The 14431-nt window shown below is 47.7% G+C and overlaps 1 protein-coding gene across 3 annotated transcripts in view; it reads right to left on the minus strand.

The window, feature by feature from the left end:
- Window positions 1-238: 238 nt before the first annotated feature.
- The window catches only part of LOC142574354 (uncharacterized), an 88589-nt gene continuing 74396 nt past the window's right edge, over window positions 239-14431 (minus strand). For all 3 annotated transcript variants that reach the window (XM_075683457.1, XM_075683458.1, XM_075683455.1), the window contains one exon: window positions 239-421. In XM_075683457.1, coding sequence (XP_075539572.1) covers window positions 282-421 — 140 coding nt within the window. In that variant the 3' untranslated portion in view covers window positions 239-281. The remainder of the gene's footprint in view (window positions 422-14431) is intronic.

The raw sequence follows: 14431 nt of genomic DNA on the forward strand, positions 1-14431 counted from the left end.
CATGGTCGGCTCAGTATGCCGCCACGGCTTGTGGCAAATAAACTGTATCGGAAATGTGTCTACACTTACCATTGTCGATGGTCATGTGCAAAGGCTGGATTATACCTGCAGTACGGGAGTGCTGTCTCTGAAGTTATCAGGCATATAGTGTCATGCCTATAGCTTTTGGTGCTAGCAACGCGCAACAAGCGTTCTCTTTTACGTGTCCGCTTTCAGAGCGTTCACTTGCACAGAAGCAAGAAAGTGTCAATAAAATTTGTTCCGCTAAAACGTAGAAATGTCTATCTTGGTATTTCAAACTTCCTGGACTTCCGAAAGTCAATTGCTGAAAGTACTGCGAACAAAGCAGATTCAACCATGAGGGTGCTTGCCATGAAAAAGAATAGGCCATCATATGAGCCCCAGGTGTCCCGGAAGAGGCCTGCAATGCGCGAAAACAAGAGACAGTATTAGAAAAATTTTGCAGATTCAGACATACACGTGCGAGTAAATAACGTAAAAACACGCCATCTCAATAAATGACGTCAGTGTAGGGCGGCTGGATAATGTAGCTGATGCAAACAAAGCAAAGGAATCGGGCACCAGTACTAAAAGTTTTGTATTGTGACACTGTAATGCTGATAGGCTTCAGTAGTTTTGTAACTCCACCAGCAGAAGCAAAAATGTATTTTTTGATGAAAGCTGAGAGGTCAGCATGAGTAAATACCAGACGATAATGTTTTAGTGCGCAAAGGCTAATGCTAAACGTCACATGAAAGGTAGAAAGCGCGAAGGTGGTGGAAGCTAGTGGCCAATTCAAGAGGTATTAGCATAAAATAAAAGCATAAACGAATAAAGGCTACACCTACGTTCTGAAATATCAGAAGTATTGTAAACTAGTGTCCGGAGAATTAAATGCGAGAGTGTGGGTGATAACTCGACGACGGAGTCGGAGAGGTGAGGTTCAGATTAAATTATTGTCGACAGTAATTCCATGCACCGCGCTGAGCTGTGATTCTATTGAGGAACTAGACGCAGAGTGTTCGATCACGTGCAGAGTGCCACCATGAAGAACTTGACTGCTCAGAAATCGCATAAAGCCGTGGTAGTCGAAATGGCATAGGCGATTAAATAATTCAAGGTAATCTTACGCCAAACTTCCTAGGCACCTCGCTAGGCTGAACCAAATTTTACTAGATATATAATAGGCGCTTTAGAGTTTTGCGCACAGTCTATTCCAAAAATACAATTATTGAAAAATATTTCATGTCACGTGAAGCTAATAAAAGTTTGCTGATGTAGGTTGTGCCGTAGCGGCCGTCTGTTGCTATGGGTTCCGGGGCGGCGTAACACGTGTCCAGATATAGTGAAGACCAGGAAGGAACTGCCCGGCCATCTTTCTTTATTCCTCTAGTCCTCCTTGCAAGCGTCAGCTCGGCCCCGATCTTTGGTTTTAATCAGGCGTCTTTCCTTTCTTTAGATGACTGTCATCATCATCTTTGTTTTGTCGGCGCCAAGGCGCGAGGCACGTACGCACCAAGCGTCATCTGCTATCGCTCGTGAAAGGCCCGGGTTTTGAGATAAGTGTCTCGACTGCACACAATGCTAAATACACAACACATAACATCCCGGATATTAAAACAGAAATTAACCGTTTAACACTTAAATATTTACAAGGGTAAGCATCGTCGTTTCATTTTCACACAGGAAAAGTAAATGCAGTCACTGGCACCTGCACTGCACACACACTGCGTCAGACGCATGTACAACTTAGCCCAAAGCACGAGGTTGTTCCATCTCGGCAGTTACGCTCAAGTAGGGCTTGAACTTCTCCACATGCACAATCTCCGTTCCCATGTTATCGGCGAGTTTGATCTCGTAGTCCACGGGGGACAGTCTGTTGACTACCTTGTGAAGGCCGTTACAACATGTGGTCGATTTAACAACCGATGGTGGAGCTTTACGAAGCACTAGTTGCCCTCCTTTGAAGACAATGTCCTTGTGATGTGTGTGCAAGTAGTTCTGTTTTTTTGCATCAGTATAATGTCGCAAGGTCTCCAGCCTTTTGCAGTCTTTCGTGCATTACCAAGCTATATATAGCCTGACTCGTCTTTCAGTTCTTCAAGTTCTCCTCGGCTGTAAAGAACATCTAGTGGAAGCACTGGATCCATGCTATACACCAAGAAGAATGGAGTTTGGTGATCCGTAGTACCCGGTGTTGTATCAAAATACAACACAGGGAAGGATATCGGCCTACTTTTCTCCTCCGGCAGTAGTCATGGCAATCATCCGCTTGATTGTCTTGTTTGGCCTTTCGTACAAACCATTCGCTGCAGGAAGATATGCTGTGGGGGTAGTATGTGGGATGCCGCGATGCTTGAGGCAAGCTTCAGTAGAACGCGATTATTACAGTGGTCTGAATAACCGTGACTGGTCACCTTGCTTCAAAAGGAGTCTGCGCTCAGTGAACGTTTGAACTGCTGTAGCTTCTATATTCCTCAAGGGCATTGCCTCAACGAACTTTGCGATACAGTAATTGGCTAGGATGACATATCTGTATCATGTAGTGGCCTTGAAGAGTCATACTATGTTCATACTAACTGTATGAAAAGGGGTTATGCACCTCTGTTGGTTGTAGTAATCCACAAAGGACCGATGTCAACATCTTCATCCTCTGACAAACGTTACAATGGCTCACATACCATTTAAAATCCGTGTGAAGCTTTGGACAGTAGTATTTGGACCTCAGCGCTTCGAATGTTCTTCTGATGCTCATGTGGCTACCGTAACTTCCTTCATGCATTTCTGGAAGTTCCTCAGCCTGTCGCTGAGAAGGAAGGCACAGGAGAAATCGACAGCTGACCGGACCTTGATCTCTCCTATTCAACATCTCATTGTGCATCAACATTTTTGGGGCCCGTTTCTTTTGCTTATTGTGCCCAACGCACCGCTAAGCAGATCCAGGACTTTAGCGCAATATGTGTCCTGGCGCTTTCGTGACCAATGTTGCCACAATATCGCAATAATGGATGGGATACGGTAATTATTTGCCTTTTCTCAGGATCAATGGGAGGTATCCCACAGAGAGAATGAGACGCGCCGTGCAGGATTCATTATCTGTAGGTGACGTCAAAGTCAAACTCCTGTAAAACCAGCCACGACTGAAGCAGACGTTGGTTACTTTCCCTGTAGCGCGAAATCCACAGAGGGTGTGGTGGTCACTAACAACTTGGAATTTGCGGCCTATCAAGTATGGTCGTAACTGTTCTAATGCCCATTTCACAAGAGATTTCTGTTCCCTCGAAGAGTATTTAAGCCCGGCGCCTTTAAGTGCCCTGCTCAGGTATGACGCTATGACACAGGACGATATCGTCGCTCTTCATCCTCTTGCACGAAGAGACCCCCTATGCCGAGACCAGTTTCATCTCTGTGTATTTGCACACCGAACTGTGGCATTTCTGAGAACAGCTTAAGGACAGGTGGCTAACAGAAATAACGTTTTCATGTTTCAAATGCCGCTTGATGATCCTCTTCCAAGGAAAAAGCAGAATTCTTCTTTACGAGAGAACCTGAAGGTGCCGCGATAACGTTGTAGTTAGGGATATACTTCCTGCAGTATTGCGTAGTACCTACGAATGATAGGAGTTCCTACACGGTTTGAGGAGACCGGAACATCTGAACAGATGCAAGTATTGATGGGTCAGGACTTGCAGCATCTTCTGTGACAACATACCCAAGGCATTTATTAGCAGGGCGAAAGAGGAAACATTTTTGCAGTTTAAACTTCAAAGCTGCTTTCTGAAACCTTGAAAAGATGTCCCTCAGGTGTGAAACGTGGTCTCCAAACTTCCGATTGACGACTATGCAATCATCAATGTGGAGGAGGGCATTGCCGTACCTAATTCCGGATAGCTCATTCACACATGAAAAGAACACCTTTAATGTCAAACGGCATCCGTAGGAATTCATAGAGACCCCAAGGTGTCACGAAAACCGTCTTCTGTATGTCTTCTGGATGCATGGCTTTCTGATAAAAACCAGACACCAAGTTCATGACAGAAAAGCACTTGCTCCTGGTGAGCGCCTGCAAGGTACCTCCAATCCTTGGAAAGGGCTTAAACAATACCTTCAGTCACTGCGTTCAGCCGTCGATAGTCGACGCACATGCGCCTTGCCCCATCTTGCTTCGCTACTGAGACCAGCGGTGGAGCACAAGGACACAGAGAAGGCCCGACTAAGTTGGCGTCAATGAAGTCCTTGATCAGACTCTTGACGAGGTCACGCTGCGTAGGAGACAACCTGCGAGGTCATAGGGAGATGGGCTTTGCATCCCCAGCAGGAATGCAGTGTTGCTCACCTTTGCAGGAGCCTACATCATCCATGCTTGATTGTGCAAAGCCAGCATGTTGCGCTAACTCCTTCACGACCTGCAGCTCACTTGAATATAACGTTGTTCCAATGTCATACTGACGTCGCCAATTTGGATTGAGCGATGCTACGGGTGAACAACTGCATAAGCTGAGGGTTTATGAAGGTCCTCAGGAGAAGGCAGACATGAAATTTGGAGGATCTATTGAGATTTCCACACAGAGTTCAACGCCCTCTATTCTGCTTTCTGCTTCTACGAATCTAATTGTCATCTGAGATCGAAGCAGGATGGCTTCAGAAGAACACTTCGTCAGCAAAATCTTGACTACTTCTGCTGATGCATCTGTAACCATGGGCTCCACAATGACTGAATAGCAGTCGTTCTAGAGCTTTGTCACTGTGATGATCATTACAGGAGCTTTGTCCCTAGACATGCGATGCCAGTCTACTAGAACTAAGTTCAGTGATGAAGCACGTAGCGCTTGCTCTCTAATGAGGTGTACGTTTTGTAACATCTCAGGAACAAACACGGCAAAGCTTTCCAAGCCCCTGGGAATAATGGCTCTCAAGGCCCGTAGGAAGTCATTGCCTAGAAGCGCTCCGTCATGAGGTAACCGCATAACCATGACAAATTCATGCTTTAATGTCTGGCCCTCGACTGTTAGAACACCTCTGACTTGACTGAAGTTTTGCAAGTGATAGCCGCTTGCACCTACGGAACGCAGGGATGAAGGTCCAATAGTTAGTCTGTCGTTGAAACAGTGGTGCAGTATACAAACGTTTAACAGCTCCTGAGCCCAAGGTGCATTTAAACGTTTGGTCGTTGACGATGGCAGAAGCGGAAAAGATATCGTCTTCAGCCGCACAAGACACCTGCTGGCTGGTTCACTGATGGCTGGTCGCGGGCATTGGCGTCACCACTTCATCGTTTGCCTGCTGCTTTGGACTGGCGGACTCAAATTCCTCCTGCTACTGTGACACAGATGACACTGTGTGATAAAATGTCCCCTTCTAAAACAGTTCAAGTACAATCTGCAAATTATGGCGGTATTCTTTTGGGACCTGATAAAAACCCTCGGTAAATAATATGTCGGAGGTTTCGTAAACGGGTTCAAGCCCGCATGCTGCCTTTGAGGCAGGTTTCTCTGTGGCACCTCGTTCTCTGAGGAACCACTCGACTCTAGGCTCTCCTTGTGCTGACAATTCCGCGTAGACTTCGAGGCAAACGGTTTGTCAAGTTCCGCGGCCTGCGGTGTGGGAGGTTCAGCGGCAACAATATCTTTAACGTTTTCCTAAGAATTGTTGATCTGATCAAAGTGCAGAAAAGAGTTTATCATGTCATGCAGGTTGTTAAAATTCTTGTCAAAGAAGTGTTGCTAGGCCTTCTCTGAAAGCGTAGCGATGATGGCCTGACACTTCTCCTGTTGCAATACTGGATAATTACATTGTTCCATGAGGTCCAACTTGTGGTATGCAATGTCAGTACACGACTTCGCAGCTCGTTGTATACCTCTGAACATTCGCTGTTTATACATTATATCACAATCTATGTTATAAAGGCGGCGGAACGCTACCTTCACATCAGCGCAAGTAGGGATATTGACCATCTTTGTGTGGTGGCGCATCCATGTGAAATCACTAGCTGGGAGCCAGGAGATAATGGAGGGTATCGTGACCTTTTCATGAACGCTGAAGTTTCTGAACCAAAAATTAAATCGGTGAAGGCAGGTGGTGACATCATTCTCATAATGCGGTAAGGAGCGTGCCGGGAAACTCGACTGTTGGCCGGAAGCGTATTCGCCCGAGCCGTCAGACAGGCATGAAGTAGATTCATCTTTAGCTTTGCCGCGTTGGTTTACCGAGTCGCGTTTAAGAGAGTGCTTAAGATTAAGATTTATTGACGCAACGCTCGTCACCGCACTCGTGCAGGATACGGCATCTGAGTCGTCACGTATTTTTGACTCGAAGTTGTCAATCTGCTCCACAATCGGAGCGAGTGGGTTGCAAAAAAAGACATGATTTGCCTGCAACAGTATGTCCAGAGGAGGCTTTGGTGCGTCGAATTCTGCGTCGACGTCGTGTTTCGGCGAAAACATTATCTTTCAGTCCTTACAATTCGCGCCGCAGCTGATCCGCTTCGGTTCTTAGGGCCCCTGCTTCGGAGACAAATGCCCCGTAGGCTTCCACCCAGAAGGCGTCATGCAGCGGTTCGAACACATCGATGCAACATTGGGCAGTCGCCATCTTGGGTTTATGGAGCCGACGCTGTCCTGAAGTCAGTGTTTCGAACAAAGGACCGCGTAGCGAGCGACGTGCCCTAAAGAGAAAGGAATAAATGTCTTCGTAGCTCATCCCGAGCCGTTGGGCGCCAAATGTAATGTGCCATTGTGGCCGACGATTTATATGAGTTCCGGGGTGGCGTAAGATGCATCCAGACACAGTGGAGAACAGGAACGGATTGCCCGGCCTTTCTTCATTCCTCGAGCCCTCTTCGCGAACGTAAGCTCGGCACCGATCTATGTTGTGTTCGCTTGAGAGCCTGGGAGATCTCGAGGAGTGCGGGTGCAAATCATATGAGCTCCGCATGTTTTCGACAATTTTCAGCATGACCGAGCCAACTACGACCATCAAAGTTCCTGAGGTTCTTTGCTAACTCATCCGGCGCCCCATTCTCACAGCGGATGGAAGACCTCTGCAAGCAACAGTTGTCGGTAGTGATCCCTTTTATCCTGACCACGCCGGGATGCCACGCTTGCCTAACGGCGATGCACCTCTCGACTCGACCGCGGCCACCATGCGCGGCGTTTGCCTGCCGCGCCGAGCCCAGCGATGGAGAACGTCATAGAATACGAAGCTATTGACCCAACTCAGCTGTCCGACAGGACGTGGAAGACGGCCCTGGACATGCAGCAGAGATAGCAAACCCGGACCGGAGCCGCATCGAGACCGGCCAACAGAGAGGCCTCGCCGAAGGTTGAGCTAACACTGAAGCCGTGGCGACGGGCCCGCCCGTCTCCGATCGGACGCCGTCGACCAATGCCACGCTTACCAGTGGACGATTACCAGGTGCCAAAAGGTGCCGAAAGGTGCCGGCAACTTCACCGAAGTTAGGCCAGCTGTACTCGCGGAAGCGATATGCGCCCCCGCCAACCTCGACTTTCGCCAAGCCCTACCTGTTGGCCAAGTGGCGATCCACCCCACCAACAACCAGATCACGGCCAGTACCGCGGACCGGCCACGGGCCGAGGCCTACTGTAATATTAAAAAACTGCAGTACGCGCAGCAGAAGCTTGATACGCCTGTGACAACATACATTCCGGTACACGACAACTAGGTGGGAGAGGTGATGTACAAGGCGTAAAGCAACTAAACCGACCCAATGATTTGGGCCGAGCTTCGCAACGAAAATCCCGGCCTGCCGATTGAAAACGCGCGGAGAATGGGCACGACTCGCCACTTCGTGATCACTTTCACCGTAGTCAAGCTCCCGAAATTCGTGCATTCCCTGCCTTTAAGGTTTGAAGTCTTCACGCTCCGAGAATATTCGGAGGCCTGCATCAACTGTTGGACGCTGGGGCACCCAGTAAATATGTACCCTCAACCCCGACCGACAAAACCGAGATGCCGGCGGTGCAGTGAATGAAACCCTTCTCCACCCAATGGTGAAAAACCAACCTGCTCTCCCTCCTGCGTAGTATGCGGCGGAGGCCGCCCGACTAGCAGCAGGAGTTGCAAATATCGGTTTGTTGAAAAGAAAAGCAGCCCACCAAGCCATCCAACGCCCACATCACGCGGTCTCCATGTGGAGGAGCCGAAAGTGCACGAATGCGTCGACGAGAACGTAAAGACCAGAGGAGTGAGGTCAGGTGACAGACCAAAGCCGAACCGAATCCTTTCCACCTCTTCGCGGCCGGAGCGCGAGCGGGAGGGATCGGTCGGCATCCCCGCCACCTAGAGACCACTCGAGCTCCAGGAGCATACAGGTCGCCTGGGGAACAGCCGAGCCTCAGTGGAAGCCCCGGAACAAGCTGCCCCGAAACGCGCAGGTAAGAGAGCTGGCGGACTAAATGAAATTACTGAAGCAATTAGCTGCCGCTAATACCAAAATTCGACAATTAGCAAGCGGGCATACGCCTATAACGCCCCAGCACCAAAAACGCGAGCGATTTCGTGGCTTGTGTTAGGCATGGAGTAGATGCAGAAAACCACATGAAAGAAGATGGTGCGCACTACACTAAAGGGAAGGCGGAAGGTCCCGCCGCAGTACCCGTGGAGAGCGCCCCCACGTCGGACCCCCGAATTTTAAAACTATAACGCGTATTCTAGAGCATGGTTGCTGAACAAGCCGCCCAAAACAAACTGTTGGTAAAGGGCGTTGCCACTGTTAACTCAGCCATGACCGCGGTTATGTCCCACAGTGGGTAAAATGCGGCACAACCCCAATCCCAACTTCAACCTCATCTTCAGCCTCAGGTGGTAACGCCACCTATACCAACGCGATAAACAAACATATTGCGCAACTAGGTAGGTCAACGCGCTTCTGGAGTGTTCACAAGAACACGTAGCACGTCTTCAGCGTGCATGGAACTGCAAAAACAAACGTGAAGGCCAAAGCGCCAACCGTAATCTGGCAGTGTAATTGCAGAGCTTTCCGCTGTAACCACCTCGTCTCTAGAATATATGCTTGAAAGTCACCAAACCAAACCTGACATAGTTGCCCTCCAGGAAACTGGGATAGCGGCAAAATTGTCTGGTTTTGCCGCTAATAACGAAATTAGCGCTCCAGACATATCTCCCACCACGGCGATCATGGTGAGCAGAAATGTGACCTCCAATCAATTAGACACAGTATTCAGGGAGGTGTCATACACCTTAGTTGAAATCCTGCGAAAACGAAGATCCGGCCAAACGTTCCACATTCTGAACGTTTGGAGCCCCCTTGGAATAAAAGCCTAGCAGTCGCTACACTAATAGGGAAAGCATATAAAGCTGCAAAACAAGCACAACTCGTGCTGCTCGGAGATTTTAATGCGGAGCATTCGTCCTGCGGCTATCTAAATGTCCAAACAAGGACACTAAACTCTGGGAGACCGCTGAAGGCCTCGTTTTTACCCTTCTGCTTGACACTGAAAGACCCACCAGCATAGGCAACAGCGTCGGTCAAAACACCTCGCCTGATTTGACTTTCACCAGGCACACAGACAGTGCCATCTGGGAGAATACCGAACTAAACGTTGCGAGCGATCATTACATTCTTTCCATTACGGTACCCCCCCAGAAGCTACACGTGAAATAAGCTAAAATTAGGTACATCTAATCGGATGCTTTTCGGGATGTTCGCACTGGACGCGAACCCGCAACCATGGCCAACCTTGAAGAGTGGATATCCACTTTTCTCATTGACGCAACTAAGTCAACCACGACGGTAGACCAGGAGGCGGACGCCTAGGCTGTTGATGCTAAATTGGTTCACCTGTGGTCTGCGCAGCAGAGCTTGCAGAAGCGCTGGCACCCGCAGAAACACAACCGTGGCCTACGCAAACGCAGCGAGCAAGGCGAACGGGATATCGAGAAAGACTCACGACAGCTGTCAGGAACACTGGCACCAGCTATGCGACAGCCTTAACGGCCAGCTAAGGTGCAAAAACACTTGGTTCCTGCTTAACCAGCTACTTAACCCCAGTCAGTCTAAAACAGCATGACAAAACAACCTTCAGAGGACCATACATTCTTTTCCCGGTAATAATGATGCCTTCCTCGAAGCTCTTAAAAACAGCTTCTTTAATAAAAGCACCGATATTCCCCTACCCATAGCTTATAATGGAAAGGGAAACAGGGAACTAGACAGCGAAATAATGGAATCGGAAGTACGTGCTCTTCAAAACAGCATGAAAACTATAGCGGTGGATGGCGAGGACTACATAATCAATAATATGCTATGGAACCAAGACGATCGGTCGGTTACCGATATTACCAACCTTTTCAACATTCAGTGGAAAGAGGGAACTGTACCCACCAGCTGGAAACATGCAAACATAATTTTCATACCGAAATCAGGCAAGAGGTGGAGAATCTGCGCCCCATCTCCTTAACCTCTTGCCTGGGAAAGTTATGGAACACGTAATTCTCAAAAAGTTAAGCGAGTACACTGAAAGCAACTGGCTACTGCGCTATGCGATGGTCAGCATCAGACTAAATTTGTCCAGTCAAGACATTATTCCTGTCCATCAGGGGAATCAAGCGAATGAGCGAGCGCACTGGGCAGCCCGAGGTCTAATCAAGCGGGAGGCGTGCTCCTCAGACTCGGATTCCATGGATGAGGCACCGACGAAATACTAGGAAATAAAAAAAACTACTACAAGCGCAAAAGACAAACCTATCCGCATCCAAACGCAAGCCTGACGCGAATACAAGCCCCGATCTTGCGTCAAACACAAACTAATCCGTTCCTCAGCCCGCATTGGTTCGCCATAATTATTAACGGGCAATAAAACCCAATATGTGAAACTGCACAAATCAAACATTGGCTACCCAAAATCACATATTTTGGGGGTGCGAGGGCTTACCCTCTCCCAGGTCGCTCCTGCTAGCTCCCTCACCACAGACGCGGGAGGAGCTGCTGAAAACGCCAGTTCAAAAGCCCCAAAAAGCTTTCGTTGCGTGGGCCGAAAGGGTCGCTCCTCGTGAGGGGCTATTCCAGGACGCGTGCCTGCCAGATCTTACTTGAGCAGAATTTTAATATTGTTTTTACCACCACCGACTTGCTGCTTTCGCCGCGCGCGAGACACATACGCACCAAGCGTCCTTTGCTATCGCTTCTAGTACACTTAAAACATGGTGTTGCAAGGAAGCTATTAGAACTATTTTTCTCGTTAAGTGCTAGCCAATCATGCCTAGCGAGACCATAAATACTGCACCTTAGGTTAGGTGCACAAATGCGCACTTCTTGTTGCACGTTGTGTAGCTAACTATTCATAACTTCCGTACAGGACAGCTTTTGGTGGTTGAGGTGGTTGTGATGATTTTGTGGCACATTTCTGAGCTTTAGTCAGAAATGGGGCCCCATAAGCAAAACATAAAGTATTTTTCTACAGTAACGGGCACTCCTGAAACATCGCGCTACGTATGAATTTTCCAGCAAGCCTGGAAACTGCTTTGAGACTAGGCTGCTTGCACCTTCTATACATCGTGTCACAAGTTGCGCGCCACTTAACCGTTCACGTCAAAACACATAGCATCAGAAGATGTGCGGACACGAAGAAATTCCTTCGCACTATACATTTATTGCAGTGTTGCGTAAAATGTCTACAAAATTCTCCGTATAGTAGCAAATGGTGTGAAGGCAATTTTAGATATTCTAACTCCAGATATGTTGGGTTAGAGGTGCAAGTTAAATATTTTTTCCCACACAAACTACTGGAGGGAAAATGCTAATAATGATTTTAGGACTTTACATCTTAAGCAGCACCCCCGCATTCCCGCCAGAACAGTCGTCTTTTTGTTTTTTTTAGTGTTTGACAATCAGACACTAGAAATTTGGCGAATATCAAGCTTCCAGATAGGCCAGCTTTCAGCTTTCAATTTTGCACTGAACACTTCCATGTTGAGTTCTGTCGCCAAACACATCGAAAACGCTTGCCGCAATATTCTGACGAGTTACAGGGGAATATTTTAGGGAAGTATCACAACATCGATCAGCTTAGGTTGGAAGAAACGTAACATAAAATTTGCTAAAGTAGAAAGGAATTTATGTTTTCTGAAATTACTCTAACGCCTGCAGCAATGAGCATAGAAGTTCGCATGATTTTTTTTACCGCTCACCTAAACGACGATTCCATCGGCATTTCAGCCCCGCCTGCTCGGGAACAGAACACTACACGCTTGACATTGGAAAAATATTGCTTTTTGCTCCGCACTTGCCTTTTTTTGCTGGGGACCTTATTGCTGAATGTTTGCATTATCGACTGATGTCTAATGTCACTTGCCCGTAAACTCTCGCAAACTATGTACACAGCTATGTTCGCTGATCTTTTACAGGGAAGCTGGATACGGCCAGCCGATTCTTCCGTCAGTCCCTCTGTCGCCTCTGCGCCAAAAACTCCTCCGGCGCAAGAGCATAAGCAAGCGCAAAAAAAAACGAAAGGAAAAGGAGAGGCGCCTGAATGGCTGCGCCAGTAGTGACGTTGTTGCTCTCCGTCGAAGCCGAGCGCGCGCAGCAGTTTGTCTCCGGTTCCGAAATTGGTAGGCCACGGGTGAAAAGAAAACGCTTATGCAGCCGAGCGCAAGCGGCAACTGCGTATCGAGGATCCGGCAGCCTACCTACCTGTCGTTGAATGAAGCCTCAGGATTAACCCAGTGATAAACACCGGGGCCGCACATTTCAGCTTCGCTGGTTGACCATCTGTACAGTGTGCTAGGACGATGACTTCTTTACTCGCGAGCTCGCCAAAATACAATTTTTGCGGCACAAGCAGAACGAATGCTGTCCTGGCAATCAAAGCCATTTAGAAGTATGGTTGCGTGGGATAGTTGGTTAGATGCAACAGTGGGTGCCCAATCTATGATTGGACACCCATGAGTGTATGGGTGTCCGGTATTGCCCCGAGTGCGGTATCAAAGCCATGTTTACTCATTTCGAAGAAGGCATTGTTCTATCGTGATTTTTTTTTCGAAGTAGATAATGACCACTAGCTGCACATTTGTGAATGCACACAAATGTGTAGTAATTCTTGGGGCATTATTTCATAACTGTCGTTTGTGAAGTGCAAAAATAAATGCACTGGGGCAAGTACAACATCAAACATTTATTATTCCGCAGTTTGCGGTGTTTGGAGACTAGGTTGCAAGAAATGCGTAGTCAGCAACGGGGATCGGTTTAAGTTAAATTGTTATTCTAAGGATTACATTTCCTCCTGCGCTCATATTTCATAGCCACCCGAACATTGCATAGAAACCATACGCCGGAAATCACACGCATTCTATATATAGCTTGTCGATTTCCCTGGTCATGTCAGTTTTACTGAAAGAGAACACACAGCAATCTGTTCCCACGCAGCTAGCGGTAAAATATGCGGTGCATTATTTGGCTCGAAGTGAAGACGGTTAGAAATATTATCTTTCCCCGTAAACATAGTTACCTTTAAACACCAGCTTGGAAATGTGTGTTTGGTATTTAATTAAGCACTGCTGCGCTCTGCTACTGAAAAATTCGTGTTTTGTAAACTGCGGTTTGATAGAGTCTACTTGCAGACGAGGCGGTAGCCCAGCGGATATGATGCTTCACTGCCGAGCTCGAAGTTGCGAGTGCGATACCGGAAGAGGCGGCCGCATTTCAATGGCGGTCCAAATGCACGATTCGCTCGCCTACATAGAAGCAAAGACTCTTTATATGGATCCCATTTGGTGAAAATTATAGCGCTGACTCCCACTACTGCTGCCTCGTATTCAGATCGTAGTTTCGCCTCGAGATGCCCCAGAGTTTAAGAAATGTATATATGTTATTCTACAATACGAAACTCAATCCCGCGCATCTGAGTTCCTGTGGGCAAATGTATTGGTTGTTTACCTAGTGCAGTATAGCTATGTTTTGTTGTAACGCTGCTGTCAATAACAATATTTGATTAATTGATTCACCTCCCTATTCTCTTCTGTTGGCCCAGCAATTATTGCGCAAGTATGAGGATGGTAACTGAACAAGGGTAAACCGTACTGCACGACAGTATTCATATTATACATGTAAACCACACGGAAAACATTTACGACTTACTGAAACCACGGCGTTGCCTACCGTGCGCCCTGCACGTTCGCGAGGTTATTATGGTCAGGAAAATGCGTACCAAATCCTGCCCGCTTTCATGAGCAGCCACATAGAACACATTACAGCCGGAGGATCGGTGCATTTATATCGTGCATTGTAATCCATATGCCAGTTGGCAGGGAACATCGCCCGTGGGATACAGGTTTGTCCTACGTAACTTGAGCAAAGAGTTTAAAAATGAAAGGTGCCTCCGAAGTGGAATGGACAGAACGCATACTATTCGCACTGGCCTACAGTAACTCGGGCAATTTTTAGTTTTCTAGATAA

Source organism: Dermacentor variabilis, chromosome 3, assembly GCF_050947875.1.
Source record: "Dermacentor variabilis isolate Ectoservices chromosome 3, ASM5094787v1, whole genome shotgun sequence".
In the NCBI taxonomy this organism is placed as follows: domain Eukaryota; kingdom Metazoa; phylum Arthropoda; class Arachnida; order Ixodida; family Ixodidae; genus Dermacentor; species Dermacentor variabilis.